This window comes from Dreissena polymorpha, chromosome 16 (genome assembly GCF_020536995.1).
Source record: "Dreissena polymorpha isolate Duluth1 chromosome 16, UMN_Dpol_1.0, whole genome shotgun sequence".
NCBI classification, from domain to species: domain Eukaryota; kingdom Metazoa; phylum Mollusca; class Bivalvia; order Myida; family Dreissenidae; genus Dreissena; species Dreissena polymorpha.
In genome coordinates this window covers 21,176,339-21,200,136 of record NC_068370.1, presented here as the reverse complement: position 1 = coordinate 21,200,136, position 23,798 = coordinate 21,176,339, and the positions used below count along the sequence as shown (strand labels likewise).

General features: G+C 36.7%; 1 protein-coding gene across 7 annotated transcripts in view; it reads left to right on the top strand.

Moving 5' to 3' along the window:
* Positions 1–23,798, top strand: part of LOC127861575 (centrosome and spindle pole associated protein 1-like) — a 152,112-nt gene that overhangs the window by 108,700 nt on the left and 19,614 nt on the right. For 2 of the 7 annotated variants that reach the window (XM_052400174.1, XM_052400177.1), the window contains exons 38-49: positions 1,777–1,926; positions 4,044–4,184; positions 4,792–4,851; positions 7,748–7,846; positions 9,729–9,768; positions 10,899–10,987; positions 12,300–12,346; positions 15,025–15,063; positions 15,463–15,581; positions 15,881–16,012; positions 17,024–17,077; positions 17,471–17,509. In XM_052400174.1, coding sequence (XP_052256134.1) covers positions 1,777–1,926; positions 4,044–4,184; positions 4,792–4,851; positions 7,748–7,846; positions 9,729–9,768; positions 10,899–10,987; positions 12,300–12,346; positions 15,025–15,063; positions 15,463–15,581; positions 15,881–16,012; positions 17,024–17,077; positions 17,471–17,509 — 1,009 coding nt within the window. Of the gene's footprint in view, positions 1–1,776; positions 1,927–4,043; positions 4,185–4,791; positions 4,852–7,747; positions 7,847–9,728; positions 9,769–10,898; positions 10,988–12,299; positions 12,347–15,024; positions 15,064–15,462; positions 15,582–15,880; positions 16,013–16,424; positions 16,461–17,023; positions 17,078–17,470; positions 17,510–23,798 lie in introns of all 7 variants that reach the window. The other 5 variants (XM_052400179.1, XM_052400173.1, XM_052400180.1 and 2 more) reach the window with 3 other exon arrangements.

Genomic DNA, 23,798 nt, shown 5'->3' with positions numbered 1-23,798 from the left:
AACTTCATTGGAATAATCCTTGGTTGGATTCCTTTTAAAGTTGTTCATTGTATATAAAAAAAGAAGAACAATTTGGAAATCTTAACTGAAACCATATATTATAAGGGATGGGGATTTAATATTTAATATTTGCTGTGTAACATATAGTGGCCTTGCCCCATGGGTCACATAATTGATAGAGACTTAAGAAGTAAACAACTTCTTTAATAATTTTTTCTGAAACCACAAGAAAAAGTGGTTTGGTCCTTGGCATTTAACATCATTTAGTGGTTCTCTACCAAGTTTGTTCAGATCATGGGGTCAAAACTGGCCGTTTCCAAGGGTTGCAAGATTTGCATCAGACTTATATAGTAAATAACTTTAAAAATCTTTTCTAAAATCTAAAGGGTTTTGATATTTGGTGTGTGACATCACAGGGAGGTCCTTAAATCATGCCTCTGGGGTCAAACATGGCCTTGTCTGAGTTTTCTTTTGTTTTCCTTTTATGTATGTTATACTGTTTTTATGCAAACATCACAAAGTCTGCACATAACAGTTTTTTTATGCCCCTGAAGGAGGGCACATGATCGGACCGTCTTTCCGTCCGGCTGTCCATCACACTTTGCGTTTAGGTTTCGAAAAATGCTCATAACTTCTATGTTGCTTCAGATTCAATTTCATATTTGGCATGCATGTGTATATGGACAAGGCCTTTCAATACGCACACAAATTTTGACCCCTTTGACCTTGACCTTAAACTTGGGGTCCCCATTTAGGTTTCGAAATCTGCGTTTAGGTTTCGAAAAAAGCTCATAACTTCTATGTCCTTTGAGATATAACCTTCATATTTGGTATGCATGTTTATATGGACAAGGCCCTTCCATACGCACAAAAATGTTGACCCCTCTGACCTTGACCTTGAACTTAGAGTCCGCGTTTAGGTTTCAAAATCTGTGTTTAGTTTTTGAAAAATGCTCATAACTTCTATGTTACCGAGATATAAACTTCATATTTTGTATGCATGTGAATATGGACAAGGCCTTTCCATACGCACAAAAATTTTGACCCCTGTGACCTTGACCTTGAACTTAGGGTCTGCGTTTAGGTTTCGAAATCTGCGTTTAGGTTTTAAAAAATGCTCATAACTTCTATGTTCCTTGAGAAATAAACTTCATATTTTGTATGCATGTGTATATGGACAAGGCTTTTCCATACGCACAAAAATTTTGACCCCTGTGACCTTGACCTTGAACTTAGGGTCAGCGTTTAGGTTCGAAATCTGCGTTTAGGTTTTAAAAAATGCTCATAACTTCTATGTCCCTTAAGATATAACCTTCATATTTGGTATGCATGTGTACATGGACAAGGCCTTTCCATACGCACACAAATTTTGACCCCAGCCCTGTGACCTTGACCTTGAACTTAGGGTCCGCGTTTAGGTTTTGAAATCTGCGTTTAGGTTTCTTAAAAAGCTCATATCTTCTATCAAGCGTTTATAGGGGGCATTAGTCATCCTATGGTGACAGCTCTTGTTCATACATGTCGTAGTTAATTGACCTATGTCCTTGTATGTTTCAAGGCTTATAAAAAATCTTCTTTTTTAATTATTTAATTAAATTTCTTTATATCTGATGTTTAGCCTTTTTTACAAGCATCTTTGCGTATTTTCAATTTCAATTTATATATAAAACATGTTATGATTGTTATTTTCCCCAATATAGAAGTAAATATTTTGTTATTTTGGAAATGATATGCACAGGATGCCATGCGTTATCCATTCCACTCTTCAAAATTTAGATTGCTGAAAAGCGTCGTCTGCAGCAGTTAGAGAAAGAACGGGAGAGGAGTGAGGAGGAACGAGAGAACCGTCGTCTGGAGGAGCAGAGAGTGCGCATGCAGCATGAGTATGAGGAGGAGCAAAAGAAGATCAAGGCTAGAGAGGAGGAGGTAGGTAGAGTGAGGAGATAGGAGGGTAAAGGGAGAGGGAGGGGAAGAGAATGCGCATGTAGCATGAGTATGAGGAGGAGCAGAAGAAGATCAAGGCTAGAGAGAAGTTGGGAAGAGTGAGGAAATTGGAGGATAAAGGGAGTGAGAGGAGCAAAGAGTGCGCATGCAGCATGAGTATTAGAAGAAGCAGAAGAAGATAAAGGCTAGATGGGAGGAGGAGGTAGGTAGAGTGAGGAGAAAGGAGGGTAAAGGGAAGGGGGAAGAACAAAGTGTGTATGCAGCATGAGTATGAGGAGGAGAAGAAGTAGATCAAGGCTAGAGAGGAGGAGGTAGGTAGAGTGAGGAAGTAGGAGGTGTAAAGGTAGAGGGAGGGCCAAAGGGTGTGTTTGCAGCATGAGTATGAGGAGGAGCAGAAGATCAGGGTTAGAGAGGAGGAGGTAGGTAGAGTGAGGAAATTGGAGGATAAAGGGAGAGGGAGGAGCAAAGAGTGTGCATGCAGCATGAGTATGAGGAAGAGCAGAAGAAGATCAAGTCTAGAGAGGAGGAGGTAGGTAGAGTGAGGAGATAGGAGGATAAAGGGAGAGGGATGGGCAAAGGGGTGTATGCAGCATGAGTATGAGAAGCAGAAGAAGATCAAGGCTAGAGAGGAGGAGGTACGAGAGGGTAAAGGGAGAGGGAGGAGCAAAGGGTGTGTATGCAGCATGAGTATGAGGAGCAGAAGATCAAGACACAAGAGGAGGAGGTAGGTAGAGTTAGGAGTTAGCAGGGTAAACGGAGAGGGAGGAGCAAAGGGTGTGTATGCAGCATGAGTATGAGGAGGGGCAGAAGAAGATCAAGGCTAGAGAGGAGGAGGTAGGTAGAGTGAGGAGATAGGAGGATAAAGGGAGAGGGAGGGACAAAGGGTGTGTATGCAGCATGAGTATGAGGAGCAGAAGAAGATCAAGGCTGGAGAGGAGGTATGAAAGCGTAAATGGAGAGGGAGGAGCAAAGGGTGTGTATGCAGCATGAGTATGAGGAGCAGAAGAAGATCAAGGCTAGAGAGGAGGAGGTAGGTAGAGTGAGGAGATAGGAGGATAAAGAGAGAGGGAGGAGCAGAGAGTATGTATGCAGCATTATTATGAGGATGAGCAGAAGAAGATCAATGCTAGAGAGGAGGAGGTAGGTAAACTGAGGAGATAGGAGGGTAAAGGGAGAGGGAGGGGCAAAGGGTGTGTATGCAGCAGGAGTATGAGGAGGAGCAGAAGAAGATCAAGGCTAAAGAGGAGGAGGTCGGTAGAGTGAGGAGATAGCAGGGTAAAGGGAGGGGCAAAGCGTATGTATGCAGCATGAGTATGAGGAGGAGCAGAAGAAGATCACGGCTAGACAGGAGGAGGTAGTTAGAGTGAGAAGAAAGGAGGGTTAAGGGTTCCCTAGAGAGGGTAAAGGGAGAGGGAGGGGCAAAGGGTGTTATGCAGCATGAGTATGAGGAGGAGCCGAAGACGATCAAGGCTAGAGAGAAGGAGGTAGGTAGAGTGAGGAGAAAGGAGGATAAAGGGAGAGTGAGGAGCAGAGAGTGTGCATGTAGCATAAGTATGAGAAGAAGCAGAAGAAGATCAAGGCTAGAGAGGAGGAGGTAGGTAGAGTGAGGAGAAAGGATTGTAAATGGAGAGGGAAGGACAGAGAGTATGTATGTAGCGTAAGTATGAGAAGAAGCAGAAGAAGATCAAGGCTAGAGAGGAGGAGGTAGGTAAAGTGAGGAGATAGGATTGTAAATGGAGAGGGAAGGACAGAGAGTATGTATGTAGCATAAGTATGAGAAGAAGCAGAAGAAGATCAAGGCTAGAGAGGAGGAGGTAGGTAGAGTGAGGAGATAGGAGGGTAAAGGGAGAGGGTGGGTCAAAGGGTGTGTATGCAGCAGGAGTATGATTTATTGTATGGATGTCAATGTAGATGTGAGATTTATTGAGGGTAACTTTTTGCACAAATTATGAAAAAGACAAGGTTTGTGGTCAATATATATCTGGAATAGTATTACGGAAAGTATCAATGTTGTGTTATGTATACAGAATTATTTACTTGAAAAATAGGGAAGTTAGTCTACAATCTTGTTATGATCCTGCACTGGATTGTTTCTGCAGGCTCGTCGTAAGAATGAGGAACTAAAACGTCAAGCAGACGACAGGAAGAAGGAAACTGAACGAAAGCGGCGAGAAGTAGATGATGAGAAAATGCGGGAGCAGCAGGAACAGATAGAGCGAGAAAGAAGGGAGCGGGAACAGGTAACATTAAATAACTTGGCACGTGTGGAAGCATGACTGATGTAAGAACTTGAATGCAATATTATATGAAAGTGATAAACTTGTATTTCTTGGTTTGAATTTACTTTTTTTTATTAAGCAGTATTATTTTTGTTAATTTTACAAAACAGTAGTTTGAATTGGTTTGCTTTACATTCGTTTAAAGGGGTGCATACATAATTTAAATGCCAGAACTGGAAATAAAAACACACTTTTAAGAAAACATATGTATAGATATATAATTGTTTTGGATTTAGACATTTAATGCACTGCTTGACAGTAGCATATGCATTGTAAGTTTAATTTGCACAAATATTCAGCTAGTACACTATATTTTGTTAATAGAAATGATGTGTATTTATAGTAGATTTTATTTAAGATTGATTTTATTTGTGTCATATTATACAATATATAATTGGGGTCGTCATGTAATGTTGTGAAGTAGAGGCCATGTTGAATGTTGTGTCCAAGTAGCAACGTAAACCTATTACCTGTGATTGTTTCTTGGGGACAATTCAAGTTTTACTTAAGGATTTTACCCAGGAGACTTACTTTAGAATCTCTCAATAAGGCTCTTTGCCCTTTACAGCGTGAGAAAGAGGCAAATGATCGAGTAAAATCTCCCCCAGTACCTGCTGTGAAAGGAAAGGTAGATAACTGATATGTGTGTTCTGTACAGAGTTACTGGCCTTGCCACGGACACAAGATGTTTCCTACTCACCTTTGACTGTGTTGCATGATGTTAACTTGTCCTCTTGTTGCTGGAAACCCATGTATAGTAGGCTCTATGCATCCACTAGGGGTTACTTCATTCTCTAATTTGTAAATTTAAAACTTTGAGGTATTTGATTTCTAATGTAATTAACATTATTAATTGTTAGAAATAAAAGAATTATTGTTCCATTTAATACCCTTAATGGTGCATTGAGTTGAATGTTTTCGTCTGTTTTTATTGTGAGGATGACAGTGTTTTCATGGAAAGGTTTTTGTTGGTTGTTTCTTTAACTATACTACAATGTACTAACAATACAAATAGACATCATCATCATCATCATCTTCTTCAAGATGCTTTCAACAGTGATTTGAGTGGTAGTTTATTAGCCTAAAGAAACAGAAAAAAAGCAGAGGTCTACCGTAATTACTCTATGTTTTCGGACACTTAAAAATAATTATTTTCTTTCGTGTCCGAAAACTTAGATACGAATATTATTCACAAAATACAGGTGTCCAAAAACTTAGAGTCGAAAATTGAAGTGTCCGAAAATAGCGTCAATTGTATCAACGACTACCGGTAATAGCAGGCGCTTGTAAAATACCATGCCGAATAGTATTAATTACAATTATATATGTTTGCACTGTATTTTAAATAATTTTAAATGCTTAATTTATTTGACAGAAAGTTACTATAAGGTTGTACTTTGACCAACGAGTTCAATGATGAGCATGCGATGTACCGATACTCACTAGTATGAACCTGTAATTAACGCAATAAAAAAAGCAAACTATGAATTCTTTATTTGTTCATTTCCGATAAGTTTTGTTTAACACCTACCATTGTTCGTAAAAACTTGCAATAGGGTGCATCACACTTTGAAGCGTATAGTATTTGTCACAGTTATTTTACTGAAAAGGGGTAGTACCATTGCGGTAGACAATTGAACTGTTAATTGGCACTACCCCTGGTAATTGTCATAACGCTTATGATATCGGGCGAAACCATTGTTTAATACCTGTTTACAGGTTATTTACCCAATAGCGCAAATGTAATGGTCCGTTACCCTCAGGCATGCACCTGCCATGTTTTATGATGTTAATCTGGTTGTAAAACACCATGATCGAAGTGTCATTAGATATCGAAAACAGGACCGATATTTGGTAAAATAGCGCTGTAAAATATACTGTCCGAAAACTTAAATACATTAATTATGAACAAAAACTCGTGTGTCCGAAAATTAAGAGTCACGAAAAATAATTATTTTTGCTAAAAAAAGGGGTGTCCGAAAACTTAGAGTGTCCGAAAACATAGAGTAATTACGGTATATATTGAAATCTAACACCTAAATAGTTCTATATTAACATAGCAACTACAGAAATATGAAAACAAAAGTGAAACATTTGTTACACAACAGAAAAATAGTATTATCATGACTTTTATTAGATATTACTTGCAAATGGGCAATTTGTCCAAATAATATTTTTGTAAAATGCATTTTAATTGTAATATATATTGATAACTTTATGTGTGGCAGGAAAGCTTAATTATAGAAATGCGTTTCTAAATGTATAGCCTCTTTCATTTGTATGTATCTTTCTTTTGCACATCTTACTATATTATAGTAGAAATATGCAGAATATTTTTTTACCATACCATGTACAATTATTGTTCCCCCAAAAAAGCAATTCAACATCAAACAATATAACATTTTGTATAACATATCATCTGCAATCTCTGATCTGTTTTCTATACTTTGTTTTTGCATGTTTTAAATAACAATTGAGTTGGTAACTGTCATATTACTTCCGCTGGTTAACCACGATTTGATTTACTAACCTTGTTTAATTAATCAATTAACAAAACCATTGTACTGGATGTTTGGTGATGTCGTTATGAATACAACACGATTTTCTTTCAGGGCTAGACTGTGTGTCAAGATCTCACTTATGACCAGACACAATTCAGCCAATAAGAATAAATATTATTATATTGTGAAAGTTTATGATGAACATATATTCACAGGGTAGACCAGAAATCTTATGTTATGTTGCGTAATAATTTTAATATGTCAATAAACAAGATCTGCTGGCAATTCTATACAGTTAAAGGTCCCTCTACAATATGAACATGTTTCCATTCCTTATAATCTTATAACAGAATGTGCAATCCTATATGCATTTATGTTGAAATGTTGCATGTTTTCAGCTGTATATTCCACCAGATGTACACTTTTACTCAGTGTACCAGGTATTTTAATAGGTTTAAACAATCTAGAGGCCTCCAGTTACTTATAGGCTTATTGTCCCCTACTGGTGAAACCGGAGGGGACTTATGGTTTGCACTCCGTCTGTCTGTCGGTCTGTCTGGAGGGTCAGTACGTCACACTTTTCTGGATTCTGCGATAAATAAAAAAGTTCTTCATATTTTTTCATGAAACTTGAAATATGGACTGATGGCAATATGGAGATTATGCATGTCAATTCATTTCGTTCCTACGTCAAAAATTGTGGTTGCTATGGCAACAAATGTAAAAAAAATAATTGCTGACAATAGTGGAGTTTCACCGGTAGGGGACCATATTGCTTGGCAATCACTTGTTGTATCTATATAATCTACAATGCAGACATAGGGTAACATCAAGTATATAATGCAGCTTTCATAGATGTGTGAACACTACATACTGTAACCCATGGCTGCACTGCCAACTCATTATTGCGCACATTGTCAGATTTTCCAAAGACACTTGTAATGATGTACATGTATATTCATGCAGTGAACCATATGTTTGTGTAACCTAGCCACTTAGTGTAGTGTTACCTGCACACTTCAGACTAACGAAGAGAGGGGCAGATCACCACCGGTGCCTGCTAACAGGAAGGGCCGTGACTCTGCGTTGTCTGTCAATTCACAAAGAACGGTCCGATCTCAGGTAGTAGCAGGCACACTCAGGGATGTGGTGTGAGGAAACATACTCATGTGATCAAATCAGAAATGTTTCACCATAGAAGATTATTGAAATTTCTCTAATTGTTCTCTGTGATTAAGCAGTAAACATGCATGATATTTTGGTATATATTCAAACTAATCTACTGCGTGCACAATATGCCTTTCACACTTGACTAGTAGTAATCTTAGATGGTTTAGTCCAATGCACTTGTATAATAGTGCTCATTTTAGTGTTTAATTTCGAAATCCTAGACTAGTAACTAACAATAAGCAATTACTTGATTATGTAGTTTTGTTTAATACAGTAAACAATGCTTATAACCATACATGCCATATGTCCCGATTAAGGCGGGACAGTCCTATTTTGGAGCTGTTTTTCCCACTGTCCAATGTAAGAAATTTGTCCTGAAATTTTAAAAAGAACAATATTTTGGTTCTTTAAAGTTTCTTTCAAATTTGCTTTGGAAGCTCTGTTTTGCTAAAGCTTGCAATCGCTCATCCGTTAAATGCTCTCTTATGGCCCCTATCATCAACACTTGAGCATGTAAAAGTGTTGTTGTAAAACCTCATCAGCCATTTATCAGTAAATCTGGGAATTTACCAAGAATTCACAAGATAAGGTTTTATTATATAATATTAATAGCAATCTATAGCAATATACATATTGCTATAGATAGATGTACACTTCAACACCGTTATTTCGAAGTCGTCGGGACTTTAAAAAAAATTATAATTTGAAATAAACATTTGACAGAAGATTTCTTTGACTCTGTACAAATAAAACGTTGTGGAATTTGCATGGTTTGGTTACACGCTAATATTAATAATGGTTTTACTTAAAAACGTAAACTAGTCGGATAGCAATAGATTTCCAATTTGTAACAAACGGAGGAATAAAACGATTCTTTTTCTTCTTCTTTTAATTTTTCTCTAATTACAGAACATATAAAATACCATGAACAGCACACATTATAATACATGTAAATACATATGAGTACATTTTTGGAAATGAATTAACTTTTTTTTTTATAAAACGCGATGTCTCTCTGAACATTGGCGTTAGCAGCACTAAACTGGACGCATGTAACATATTTCTCCAATTTGTCAAGGACATTCAACAATTCACTTCCATCCATATTTTGCTCGCAGAACTGCCTTTCCTCGTTGATGTGGTCACACATTGATTGGATATCATGTTCATTCTTGTGTTGTCGGCCTCATCGTTGTCGATGGATTCATCTTTTAAGTACTGCGTCCGCTGATCGCTGGACGATTGAGTCGCAGACGACAAAGGTGTAATTATCGGTTTTTGACGTGCAAAGCGCAGACGACAAAGGTGTGAAATTACGCTCAGTGTTTTGCAGTTTTGACTTCGGATAAAAGATTGATAATAAGGTGCGAATTATAGTGTTGGGACCGACAGAATCACTTCAAATTAACGATTTCTTTGGTTTAACAAAGCTCGGATTAACAATGATATTTTACATTAAACACAGAAGAACCAAAATCGGGACCCGAAAAATACTTCGAAATAACGGTGACTTCGGATTATCAGTGTTCAAAATAACGCTGTTGAAGTGTATAATAATTAAATAAAAGCAACTGCATTTGTGTTTTATAATCCAAAATAGCCCAAACGTTCTATCATTCTGTGAATTATACCAACAGATATTTAAATACTCGATGTATAAATTATAGTGCACAATATTGTATGGCAGAAAATAAACATGATTACACAATATTGATCATTTATAAAGCTTTACTATTTCTGTTCCTGTGTTAATAAGAGCTTGTATTAGAGCTCTTGATGAGTTTTACATAAACATGATATGACATTAGATTAAGTGTATTGTATGTTGTTGTAGCAAGCCTCGCCCCAGCCTGCCCAGTCCAACAGACCCCCAAGTAAGTGTAACACTGCTCACTAGTGAACAGTTTAGTGGCTGGTGCCATGAAATGTTTAACCCTTTGCATGCTGGGAAATTTGTTGTCTGCTAAAATGTCGTCTGCTGAATTTATTAAATTAGCATTTCTTCGATTTTTTTCAAAGAATACTATCAGAATAGCAAACATTTTGGATCCAGATGAGACGCCACAGAACGTGGTGTCTCATCTTGATCCAAACTGTTTGCAAAGGCCTTCAAAATTCGGTTCCAGCACTGAAAGAGTTAACATGCAATTACCAGCAGCATCAACTCATCAGCTTATTAAACAACTGTTTAAAATCATAACTTAATACATGTTTTATCAATTCTTGAAGTACAGATTGGAAATTGGGTATTATATTACTGGCTATTTTTCAGATTCTGTTTAGCCATTCTAGCTGAAATATTTTTATTTAAGTCCTCTTAGCTGCAATTCAATCCTCACAAATTCCAAAGTTTTCCATTAAAATAAAACTATTACATTGTGAGGTAATAATAGTATTATTACGCATCATAAAATATCAGCATACAAAATACCATAGCCATTTGTATAAATATTAATATTTTGTTTAAAATTAAATAAGGTAAATGCATAAATTTTATTTTTTTGAAAATGTTTGGCTAGTTAGTGACTCAACTAGCTTATACTCTTGGAACATTTTACCAATGTCATATTCAATTTATCATTAACATGTTTGGCAAGTATAAAGTAGTAATGTCAAAAATTATATGGCATATCTATTTTTTGGCACAGTCAAATCAAAGTCAAAACTGTGTTAATACAATATATAGTAACAGATGCCACAACAAAACTTGAGGACAAATTATAAGTTGCAAATTATAATATCCTTCTAAAGTGCACATGTTACTTTGTATCTCTCAGTTTTACTTTGATTCAAAGCAGATTTTGTCATCACTTTAGAACTTATAGTGATGACAAAATCTGCTTTGAATCCAAGTATACAAGTAGGTTCAACATTAAAAAGTAAGATTAAGATATTCAGTATGAATTTATTTGTCAACATAACATACATGTACTAAGAAAAAAAAACAAAAAAAACTTGTAACAATGTTTGATAGTGTGTGTATTGATCCCATGACATGTTACAGGCTCTGATGTGCTCACCCAGCTGGCGTCCATGAGGAAGCAACTTCAGAGTGAACGTCGGCGTGTGGAGAACGCTCTCGAGAACAGCAAGGTATGGTAATGGCTGAGGGGAGGGGGGCTCTCAAGAAAGCATGGTATGGTAATGGCTTGGGTAGGGGGCTCTCGAGAACAGCAAGGTATGTTTATGGCTAGGGGGGAGTGGAAAACGCTCTCAAGAAAAGCAAAGTATGGTAATGACCGGGGCTGGGGCTCTCGAGAACAGCAAGGTATGGTAATGGCTGGGGGAAGGAGGGCTCTCAAGAACAGCTAGGTATGGTAATAGCTGGGGGAAGGGGGCTCTTGAGAACAGCAAGGTATGGTAATGGCTGGGTGGAGGGGTGTGCAGAACGCTCTCTAGAACAGCAAGGTATGGTAATGGCTTGGGGGCTCTCGAGAACAGCAATGTATGGTAATGGCTGGGGAGAGGGGGCTTTCGAGAACAGCAATGTATGGTAATGGCTGGGGGGAGGGGGGTGGAGAAGCTCTTCTCAAGAACAGCAAGGTATGGTAATGGCTGGGAGGAGGGGGCTCTCGAGAACAGCAAGGTATGGTAATGGCTTGGGGGCTCTTGAGAACAGCAAGGTATGGTAATGGATGGGGAGAGGGGGCTTCCGAGAACAGCAATGTATGGTAATGGCTGGGGGGAGGGGGGTGGAGAAGCTCTCAAGAACAGCAAGGTATGGTAATTGCTGGGGGGAGGAGAACGCTCTCGAGAACAGAAAGGTATGGTAATGGCTGGGGGAGGGGTGGGGGCTCTCGAGAACAGCAAGATATGGTAATGGCTGGGGGAATGGTCGGATCTCTCGAGAACAGCAAGGTATGGTAATGGCTTGGGGTAGGGGAAGTGGGGTGGAGAACGCTCTCGAAAACAGCAAGATATGACAACTATTGTGGTGGGGGAGGGGGGAGGCTCTAAGGTCTTGAAATGTCATTAATTGTGGTTTTTCTTCTATAGATGTTTACATCTAGAAATTGATATGATGATTACTATGGTTTACAACTGAAATAATGACTGCACAATTTTTGATAAAATTGTGTGTTTGTTCACTTGAAATATCATAACTTAAATTTTTAGATAATAAAAATTGATTACGTTAATGTTTTTGTTTAATATATTTTGTTTGATGTTTTGTTATTATAAATGTTGTAATCTTTGTCACCTGTTCACAATAAGTTTGATTAAAATTTTACAATAAGTAAAGATGTATGAATAGATGTCAAGGATTTAAATGCAAAAAAATGTCTTAAAATTCAGATGAGATTACAGAGTAACTAGAAAAAATGCAAATGTCTCAAAATGGTGGAAAAGAGTGATTTCTGTTGCTAGGATTATTTCCAGCTGATATGAATGTGTTACATTACAGAACGAGCCAGACGTGTTTGACCCCCGCACCATCCAGAGGCCTCCCCCGTTAGTGTTAACCTTTAATATTCTTACTTCAATATTCATTCTAGGGGAGCAAGTCTACTGAACCAAGCCTTGCTGCATTGGCACATTGGCATCTATTGTCAACTTAAACATTTGCTCATATCACAACATTAATAAGCCTTGATCTAGGAAAACGAGTTGAATGCATGTGCGTAATGTGTCCTCCTTGAAAAGCCTTTGCAGTCCACACAGGCTAATCAGGGACGTGCAGTCCACACAGGTTAATCAGGGACGTGCAGTCCACACAGGCTAATCAGGGACGTGCAGTCCACACAGGCTAATCAGGGACATGCAGTTCACACATTCTAATCAGGGACGTGCAGTCCACACAGGCTAATCAGGGACGTGCAGTCCACACAGGTTAATCAGGGACGTGCAGTCCACACAGGCTAATCAGGGACGTGCAGTCCACACAGGCTAATCAGGGACGTGCAGTTCACACATTCTAATCAGGGACGTGCAGTCCACACAGGCTAATCAGGGACGTGCAGTCCACACAGGTTAATCAGGGACGTGCAGTTCACACAGGCTAATCAGGGACTTGCAGTCCACACAGGCTAATCAGGGACGTGCAGTCCACACAGGCTAATCAGGGACGTGCAGTCCACACAGGCTAATCAGAGACGTGCAGTCCACACAGGTTAATCAGGGACATGCAGTCCACACAGGCTAATCAGGGACGTGCAGTCCACACAGGCTTATCAGGGACGTGCAGTCCACACAGGCTTATCAGGGACGTGCAGTCCACACAGGCTAATCAGGGACGTGCAGTCAACACAGGTTAATCAGGGACGTGCAGTTCACATAGGCTAATCAGGGACGTGCAGTCCACACAGGTTAATCAGGGACGTGCAGTCCACACAGGCTAATCAGGGACGTGCAGTCCACACAGGCTTATCAGGGACGTGCAGTCCACACAGGCTAATCAGGGACGTGCAGTCCACACAGGCTAATCAGGGACGACTCTTTCAGCTTAGACTGGATTTTCCAAAAGAAAATACTACCTTAACACAAATACCAGAACAACGGAAAGTATTGTCCCTGATTAGCCGGTGGGGACTGCACATGCTAATCTGGGACACACTTTACACATATGTAGGAGGCCCAGTTCTAATCTGGGACACACTTTACACATATGTAGGAAGCCCAGTTCTAATCTGGGACACACTTTACACATATGAAGGAAGCCCAGTTTAACAGAGTAAGGCTCAATGTAAAATATGATCACCAAAACATATCTTTGAGGACCATTTGTAATGGTCCTTGCAGTTGTAAATCATAAAAAAAAACATGTCTTCTCTATGTAGTTGTGGATTCCAATGTGTACAATCTTGCAATCTGGGTCAGTTGATTTTGCTCTAGTGTTTAATCACAGTTAATGATGCACGATTACTATAATACTTTTATATTTTTGTCATGTCTGACAGAAAAATGAGAGGTGAGAAAAGTGTCATAATCCTTGTCTGTCGCTGTCATGTGAACTCAAAGTGTTCATTTTAGTTTTTGCTTATATTGTTTAGTTTATTACACTCCTGCAATTGGATTTGAAAAACAGTAATTGATTACTTGAATTATACCCTCGTTGAAGTACATAACACATTTAAACTCTTTCAATAAATTAATGTTAATATAGGTACCTCATTCTACTGAGTATTTAATAAAATTCATAACAGTCTATGAATCTAAGTGTTGTCATTTATTCATGATAAATTTTGTAATTGATTAATAGGTTTGGAACAATTTCATACATAAATAGAATTATGCATAATTATACAAAATATATACTGGTACTAATGTTTTTAAGAGCTCAATTTGTTTGTCAAATTGGAATTGAGTTGGAGTTCAATATCATTTTCATGAAAAAAATGTATATAGACATAGTATTGACACGCATGCACACATATATAATGCTACCTAGCTTTACATTCATAGATATATGAAAATAATAACTATGAAAAAGCTCTTGTTATATTTTGCATTTTTTGTTTTGAAATACAGTACCACATCTGAGTATATTGAAAGGTAACAACAAGGCTACTTTCAACTAGAGTTGCAAACATATTAACCTTCTTTATTCCTATACATGATCCCCTGTATGCAAATTAGTAATTGGTGTCCCTATAGAATTGTTGACTGAAATATCCATATTAATATAATTTGAAAACTATTTTTTTATATTTAAATTCTGTAGCTATTGCTTAAACTAAAACATCAATATTTCTACAGTTCCATTTATGATAACTTTTTCTTGGATCCATTCTATCTCATTTATTATTATCAAATTATTTTAGTCTCATTTCTTTTGCCTTTTGTCTCTCGAGTATCTCACAAAATACAGCTTAATTTCATCCCTCCTGAGTTAAAGATTATTTTTATATGCAAATATTTAAAGAAGGAAATAAAGATAGAGATAAACAGTTGTAGTAGTTTTTTTATTAAGGCAAATTAAGTATTGTATTTATCTCAACATCATATTGTTATGATGTAGTAACCTAGTGGCTTTTAGTGTTTCATGTTAAGAAAGATTTGGGGCTACAATATTGAAATGTTTTTGGTGTTGCCTGTGATTTCAAATAACATAAACTTAGCACATGTAACTGAGCAAGTGTGTTTGCTAATTTTGTTTCGTAATCGTAACATTGAGTTTGCAAAATTTTCAGACTTGATTTTGATGTTCGGTTTGAACAACATAACTGGCAGTAATGATTATTTTGTTGATTTGCTGTTAGTTTTTTGGTTTATAGTAAGTTTTACTTACCATATTTGTACTCAGTTCTTGTACTTTTTTTACTTTTAAAAAACTAGTGTTTTTTTTAATTTGTTATTGTTATTTTAACTGTTTATGTGAGCACAATATATGAACTCCTATATCTAACTCTATGTTTACTAAGCCTCTTGTTTTTGTAATGACATATGTAGCTAGACAACTTTATCAATATCAGTATTCCAACAAGTGAATTTGCAATCTTAATGATATCAAAGTACACATTATTAAAAGCCATTTTATTCAGCATATTCTGTGCATAAAGATAAATGCTGTCAGATGACATAATGTCTGCCTTGCATTTAATTATTGACATATTGTGACCTCTCCAAAGGAATAAGATCGTGTTTGAGAATGCGATGAACAAGAATGCCTCCCTGCCACCGCCCCGCCCTGCCACGGACAATGCCAACGCCCGCAACATCCAACAGTTCAACGAGCTCAAATACAAAAGTAGGTGCTTCGCATTTCTAGTGTGCTTTATATGTCGTAAAACTAGAAAATTGTCTGTCAAGATGTTCATTAGAATGAATGGAATTTAAGTTTTGTAAATTTTAGTTATATATTATATAAGTTCCTGTTTTTCCCTGTCATTTTGATTTCCGTTACATCCTCTTATTTCTATTTTCTAGGTGTTTGCTGGTAGAGTTTTGCTGTGTTGAATGATTAAACTATAAAATAATTTCCTGTTTATTTGCCATCCCTCCCTTAGCCAGTAGTGGTGACATGCCGGTGTGTTTTGTGTGTTGTAGCGGACTCTGACTCGCGGCGCGCGCTGCGCAGCATGTTCCCCGAGGCTCCAGTGACCAATACAACGCTGGAGACCCAGCAGGAGGCCATGCTGAGGCAGCAAGAGGAGCAGCTCAGGAATCTACGAGGAAAAAGTAGGTCAACATAGGTCATCAGTAAGGGGAAAATGAGGTCACTATAGCTGCTTATGTGGTTTAAGGTTAAAGGTCATAAGGTCATGATTTCTGATCTTTTTGTTGCCTAGGCAAATTTGTGATGTCTTGATTTGCTGTAGTTATCTCGAATTGTGTAGAAGCTAAAGGTGTTGTTTTACATGTGTTGTTTGCAATTTTTAATTACTGTTTCTATTGAACATTTTGGACAATGTGCATAAGTTTTCAATACATGTCATGATATAGAATTTCAAATTTAGGCTGTATTAATATTTTAAAAGCTAACATTATACTTGTTTCCAGTTGTAAAAGAAAGCTTAGTTATATTACCTTATGATATTGCCATGAACTGTGTATCATGGGATTGCTTCAAACATGCAATTTATTTCCATAGGCTATAGGCCCATCAGTGCCCCAATGAACAGGAGATGTAGGTTTCCATGGGCAAGACCCTACTGCAACTTTACTTCTCTTCAATTCACTGCTTGTCTGTAGACATTAGAAATAATGATCAGCTTTAAGTTTGTTTAAGTCTGCTGGAGTGAAACTTTTTCAAATACCTCTCTGTGTTTTTACGATTTTTGAAAGTATATTATTATGTAATTTTCAAGGTTGCAGTTGTGGTCAGGTGTGGGTTTCCACACTGATTTAGAGCTGTGTTATTCATAGTACGATGACTTTTGCACACAGTACATTTGTATATCTATTAATACAATAGAATATGTAGGTTGCAAGCACATGTGCTCATGCTACTAACAAAAAAGTGCAATGTTAAGTGTTTACCATCCTTCAAACTTTTTGCCTCTCTAATTTGTCTGAAATGTTCACACTCTATATGTACAAAAGGTTTGTCTAGATTGATCATTATAGGAGTTTTAAATTAGCTAAAATTACATTAAATAAATGTTCTTGTGTTCATTGTGGTTAGCCATATACCTGGTGCACTTTTTTCTTCTAACTGGACTTTAATTTGCTTCTTCCTGTTATGTCTAGTATTAACAACAGAAACAGAACGAAAGTTATTGAAAGAGGACACTTTAACAAGTGGTATGTAAAGCATGCACAGTCTGAGCATCATAACCAAACCTTAGGACACACATTTATTATAGTTACCTTGATTAATTTTGAATTAATTTTGTAATCACATCCAGCATTATTCATACATAATTTATTTGTCATATTTCAAGCTCTATTTTGCTTAAAGAGTTTTTAATTAATTTTTTCACTAATGCCAATTCTTTGATTAATAGTTTTTCAATTTTTCATAATTTGTGAACATTTTATTAATCCTCAATTTCAGAAATAATTAGTTTCAATATTTTGTTTGAAGATTTAAGTATTTAAACACTATTTCCATATTATTTTAACACCTCAAACTTGGTACACTTAGATATAACTGAACTTGTTTGTTTGTTGAATGTTGACCTTTTGGTACTCTAGATGTCTCATACGAGCCCAAATATCCATACATCATCAGAGGTCTGTTTGTATTTCTCACTTCACAGGGCTGAGGTGTGGTTATAGCTATGGTTGCACCATCCTGCTGCTAAAGTGTACACATTCAACTGTAACCTTTGAACTTTGTTATAAAAGTTATTATCACCTATGCTGACATAGGATTTTCTTTAAATTGATTACTCAGTCTGGTAGTAAGATTATGTTTTTGTCTTTTTTACATATTTTATTTCATATTCATAAACATTTAAACAATTTTTTTTTATTTTAAAATTGTATGTGTGTATGTGTACTGTCTATTTAAAATGTCTTGATTCACTGTCTGTTTTATTCAAATTAAATTCCAAATGTAAAATATTATTGAAATATTATTGAAAAGAAGTATGCTATCTATTTGTATAATGGAAATAGTTCAGAGACTTACCTAAGTTTTTCTCTCTATAGTTGTTCTTCGGGCAGCTATGGTGCACAGCTCATCTTTTATGCTTGCTTTGGATTGATGATCTTGTTTATCTTTCTTCTTTTGATGTTTAAAAAGTGTAAATTGTAAATTGTTTTGTTTAACAAAAGACACACATGCACTTCTAAGGTAGACTGTTTTATGCTCACCAAGTGGAACTATTGTGATTACCCTATATCTGGTTTCATGCAGTTTAAAGGTGTATGTGGTGTACCCTCATCCTTTTCAAAGCTTGCTACCACACAAGAACCACAATTGTCCCATAATCTTAATCAAACTTTGGTCAGAAAGGTTATCTAGAGAATATGTAGGCCAGCTATGAATCAAACTTTATGAAACTTTGTAAGAATATTTTTGTAGATAATACATGTATCTAGGCAAAGTTTGAATCAGAGTACCGTGGGTCCATAAACTAGATTACAAGTCAAGTTAAAAATAAACGTTGTTACCACATTTATTACTGAATCTCAATGAAAGTTAGAAAGAATATTTATTTAGATAATATCAAGGCCAAGCTTTAATTTAGGTCATGTGCATTCAAAAAATAGGTCCTCAGGTCAAATCTAAGAAAAACCTTGTTGTCCACTCTAGAGGCCACATTTAGGACTCAATTTTGATGAAACTTGGTTTGAATGTTAATTTGAAACATATCTAGGCCAAGTTTGAATCTGGATCTTGTGCGTCTAACAACCATGTCTCCAGGTTAAATCTTAGAAAAACCTTGTGCCCGCACAAGAGACCACATTTAGGACTCAATCTTAATGAAACTTGGCAAAAATGTTCATATTGGTAAAATCTAGGCCTAGTTCGAATCCAGGTTTTGTGTTTAAAAACTAGGTAACTAGGTCATTTCTTAGATAACCTTGATACCACTCTAGTTTGAAATTAGACTTATACAACATTTGAGACATCTATTGAATTAAATAAAGGATTGATTCAGTTGCTCCCCTTTGACTGAAATGTTATAAATGATAGTTCAGTTAACTTGTTTGCATCATTTGTGTGTTATTGTTATTCAATATTTGAAATATTTTTTTGCCCCCTGTCAAAATGGAACCATATGGCAATGTCTCTGTCCATATGATATGTTTTTATGTGCATAGAAAATTCCTGTCTCAGCCATTACTTGGCCTTTTAGTGAGGGAGTTTGGAAATAACTTGACACAAAAGTAAACCATCATAAAATTACATGACTCATGAAACGACCCTCCCCATACCTCAAAGGTCAAGGTCACACATAAAGGTCAAAAGTCAAATAACGTAGCACGAATCCAATCCAACATAAGACATATCACGTTGGAAAACTTGTTTCCCTTCCTCAAAGATCAAGGTCATACTTTAGTTTTTAGCCGGATTTTTTTCGAAAAAATCTCGGCTTATAGATTGATGTTGTCGGGCAGGCGGGGGGGCGGGCGGGCGGGCGGGGTGGCGGCGTGCTCGAAAATGTTAAAGTTCTTATTTCATGGTATAACTTTGGTATGCTTGGACCTAGAGTCTTGAAACTTGACATGAAGGTTGGCCAGAACTAGTAAGTAACCACTGGACATTTCAAGGTCATTCATTTGAAGGTCAAGGTCACTGTGACCTTGAATGTAAAAATGTTAAAGTTCTTATTTCATGTTATAACTTTGGTATGCTTGTACCTAGAGTCTTCAAACTTGAAATAAAGATTGGCCAGAAATGATTGATAATGAAATTGATGGAAACTTCAAACAATATCTTACTAATTTGCTAATAAAAAAATTGAGATCAAACTTTCCTAATTGTCAATTCAAGTTCATATTTGTGACCTTAAATGTTATTGTTGTTCATGTATATGCATGCATTCAAAACATAACACAAGGTTTGCTCATGCCTTGAAAAGTACTTACATTTCATTTTGACCTTTGAACAATATTTCAGTAATTTAAGTATTGCATTGACAAAAACACGAAAGGTACTTTCCTGTCATTTAAATCAAAAATCCGGCTTCAATGCGGTCATCTCCGACCGCGGAACTCTTGTCAAATATTAAGTTGGCCATTAAACATCTGATTTATTTCAACTTTGCCATTGATGATAGTATTTTAAGATTATTCACCGCAAATGGATGGCATTCTTTGTCTCCCTACCTCAAAAGTCAAGGTCACACTAAGGGGTAAAATGTAGAGTTAGGCCATAACATAGGTAAAAAATTCCTGTCTCTATCTTAACTTTGTCACATATAAATGGATTTGAAAATAACTTGACACAATTGCTTGTCATTTGATAGAGATAAGTTGCATGTAAAACTCGTCTCCCTACATGAAAAGCCTTGGTTGAACTTAAAAATATTGCTATAAAACGGCTTTTTTATACAGTTATATTGTCATTGATTACTATATTTTTAATACTTTACCAAGAATGACAACCAATAGGACACGGCATTTTATGTGTTAATCTGTTCACTTACCTCAAAGTTCAGGGTCACGATTAGAGGATAAAAGTCACTGTAGGCTGTAAAAAAGCTTGTACATTTTTTATTCTTTACTAAATTTTAACAGGAATAATTGAGTGTTGCTTTACTTTGGTGGATCTTTTGGAGAAAAGTGGAATGTGGTGGTGTCCAGTGTTATATGGACACATTTTTGTTCATTTGGGTAAAATACTTTTGTTGTGGTACCTATTATCAGGTCAAGTCTTCAATAATTGGTGAACTCATGACCATTTGTTACACTTGATTTTATGTAGTGAATTTTATGAAACTTATAATTATATTTATATGATTCATACTGCTTACTTTTTATAATTATTAAGTTATTAAATTAATCCTAATTTCTTCAGTTTTATCCTTTAAAGTATACAAAATACTTGCCAATTGTATTTATTAAATGTGCTTTCAAGTATGCATATGTTGTTTATATGGTAAGGTCCTATAAGACATCTGGGTCTGCTTTCTCTCTGCATTTCATGTGTGGTTGAATATCTCACAGCTCTCTCTGCCTTTCATGAGTGGTTGAATATCTCACAGCTCTCTCTGCCTTTCATGAGTAGTTGAATATTTCACAGCTCTCCCTCCCTTTCTTAGTGGTTGAATATCTCACAGCTCTCTCTGCCTTTCATGAGTGGTTGAATATCTCACAGCTCTCTCTGCCTTTTCATGAGGGATTGAATATTTCACAGCTCTCTCTGCCTTTCATGAGTGGTTGAATATCACAGCTCTCTCTCCCTTTCATGAGTGGTTGAATATTTCACAGCTCTCTCTCCCTTTCATGAGTGGTTGAATATCGCACAGCTCTCTCTGCCTTTCATGAGTGGTTGAATATATCACAGCTCTCTCTGCCTTTCATGAGTGGTTGAATATCTCACAGCTCTCCATCCCTTTCATGATTGTTTGAATATCTAACAGCTCTCTCTGCCTTTCAGGAGTGGTTGAATATCACACAGCTCTTTCTGCCTTTCATGAGTGGTTGAATATCTCACAGCTCTCTCTGCCTTTCATGAGTGGTTGAATATTTCACTGCTCTCTCTGCCTTTCATGAGTGGTTGAATATTTCATAGCTCTCTCTGCCTTTCATGAGTGGTTAAATATCTCACAGCTCTCTCTGTCTTTTATGAGTGGTTGAATATTTCACAGCTCTCTCTGCTTTTCATGAGTGATTGAATATCTCACAGCTCTCTCTGCCTTTCATGAGTGGTTGAATATCTCATGTGCCTCTCATTCACATGGTACGGTCACCTACCTGTATACAGCTGGCTTCAACCTTGAGACACTTGAATGGGAACCAGGAAATGTCTTGTGGCCACAGCAGCTTTTGTTTTTGCATGAAAATATGTTTTTCCTTAATAACTTTCTTGTAAATTATAATTATATTTATTATTAACATATTATGGGGTTACATCCATAAATGTTGCAATTGCTTCGGTTAAATAAATAATCTACTGATTAGAATTAATTGAAACTTTCCAATCTTCAATTTTAGTTTGATAAAAGTAGTTCATTATGCTCAGTTTTCACTTGCCATATAACCCAAACACTTTAGCTTAACATAGTTTGTATACAAGTGTGTAGCTCACCTGAGCACAAAAACATGATAAGCTTTTGTGATCACCTTTTGTCAGTTGTCAACAGTGCATCTTTCATAATCCATAGTTAAAAGTTACCTTGTTAACACTCTTGGTCAGAACATTTTTCAAAGCAATATCTCTGTCATGTTCAAAGCTTTGTCAATGTGTGGTAAAAAACTAAGTCACGAGGTAACATTTAAGAAAAAGCTTGTTAACTCTCTAGAGGCCACATTAATTGTCCAATCGTCATGAAACAGGGTCAGAACATTTGTCTAAATGATATCTTAGCCAAGTAAGCCACATGGGGTTAAAACATGATTACAGCATTTATCCTTATGATAACTAGACCCAGTTCAAATCTTTATTTTTTAGAATTTTTAGAACATTACGCCATTCGATATCCTGGCCAAGTTGGAAACTGGGTTACTTAGTGTAAACAATTGGTCAAAAATAAGTTAAATTAAATACAAAGCATGGAAACATTGTAGAGACCACTTTTATTGCGCAATCTTCATAAAAATTATGGGAAGCATAAGTTTGTAAAACCATTGAGGCCACATTCAATGCCTTTTTAGCTCACCTGAGCACGTTGTGATCGCCTTTTGTCCGTCGTCCGTCGTGCATCGTCAACATTTTGCCTTGTGAACACTTTAGAGGCCACATTTATTGTCTGATCTTCATGAAATTTGGTCAGAACATTTGTCCCATTGATACCTCGACTAAGTTCGAAACTGGGTCATGCTGGGTCAAAAACAAGGTCACTAGGTCAAAAAAAAGAAAAATCTTGTGAACACTGTAGAAGTCACATTTGATGCCCAATCTTCATGTAACTTTGTCAAAATCTTTGTCTAAATGATATGTTGGTTGAGTTCAAAAATGGTTCCGGTCCATTGAACATGGCCGCCAGGGGGCGGGGCAGTATTCCTCATACGGCTATAGAGAAACCTTGTGAACACTCTATAAGTCACATTTATTGTCCAATCTTCATGAAATTTGGTCAGAAGATTGATATCAATAATATCTTGGATGAGTTAAAAAATGGTTATGTTTGCTTGAAAAACATGGCTGCCAAGGGGTGGGGCATTTTTCCTTACATGGCTATATATGGTTATAGTAAAATCTTGTTAACACTCTAGAGTCCACATTTATTGTCCGATCTTCATGAAACTTGGTCAGTAGATTCATCCCAATAATATCTTGGACAAGTTAAAAAATGATGCCCTTTGGTTGAAAAACATGGCTGCCAGGGGGCGGGGCATTTTTCCTTATATGGCTATAGTATAACCTTGTTAACACTCTAGAGGCCACATTTATTTTCCGATCTTCATGAAATTTGGTCAGAAGATTTGTCCTAATGATATCTTGGATGAGTTCGAAAATGGTTTTGGTTGCTTAAAAAACATGGCCACCAGGGGGCGGGGCATTTTTCCTAATATGGCTATATATCATGCTTTTGTAAAACCTTGTTAACACTCTAGAGGCCACATTTATTGTCTGATCATCATGAAACTTGGTCAGATGATTTGTCCCAATGATATCTTGGATGAGTTCGAAAATGGTTCCGGTTGGTGGAAAAAACATGGCCGCCAAGGGGGCGTGGCATTTTTCCTTATATAGCTATAGTTAAACCTTGTTAACACTCTAGAAGCTGTATTTATTGTACATTCGTCATGAAACTTTGTCAGAAGATTTGTCCCAATGATATTTTGGACAAGTTCGAAAATGGTTCCAGTTGCTTGAAAAACATGGCCACCAATGGGCGGGGCATTTTTCCTTATATGGACTTATGAATCTTCATGAAACTTTGTCAGTATATTTGTTTAAATG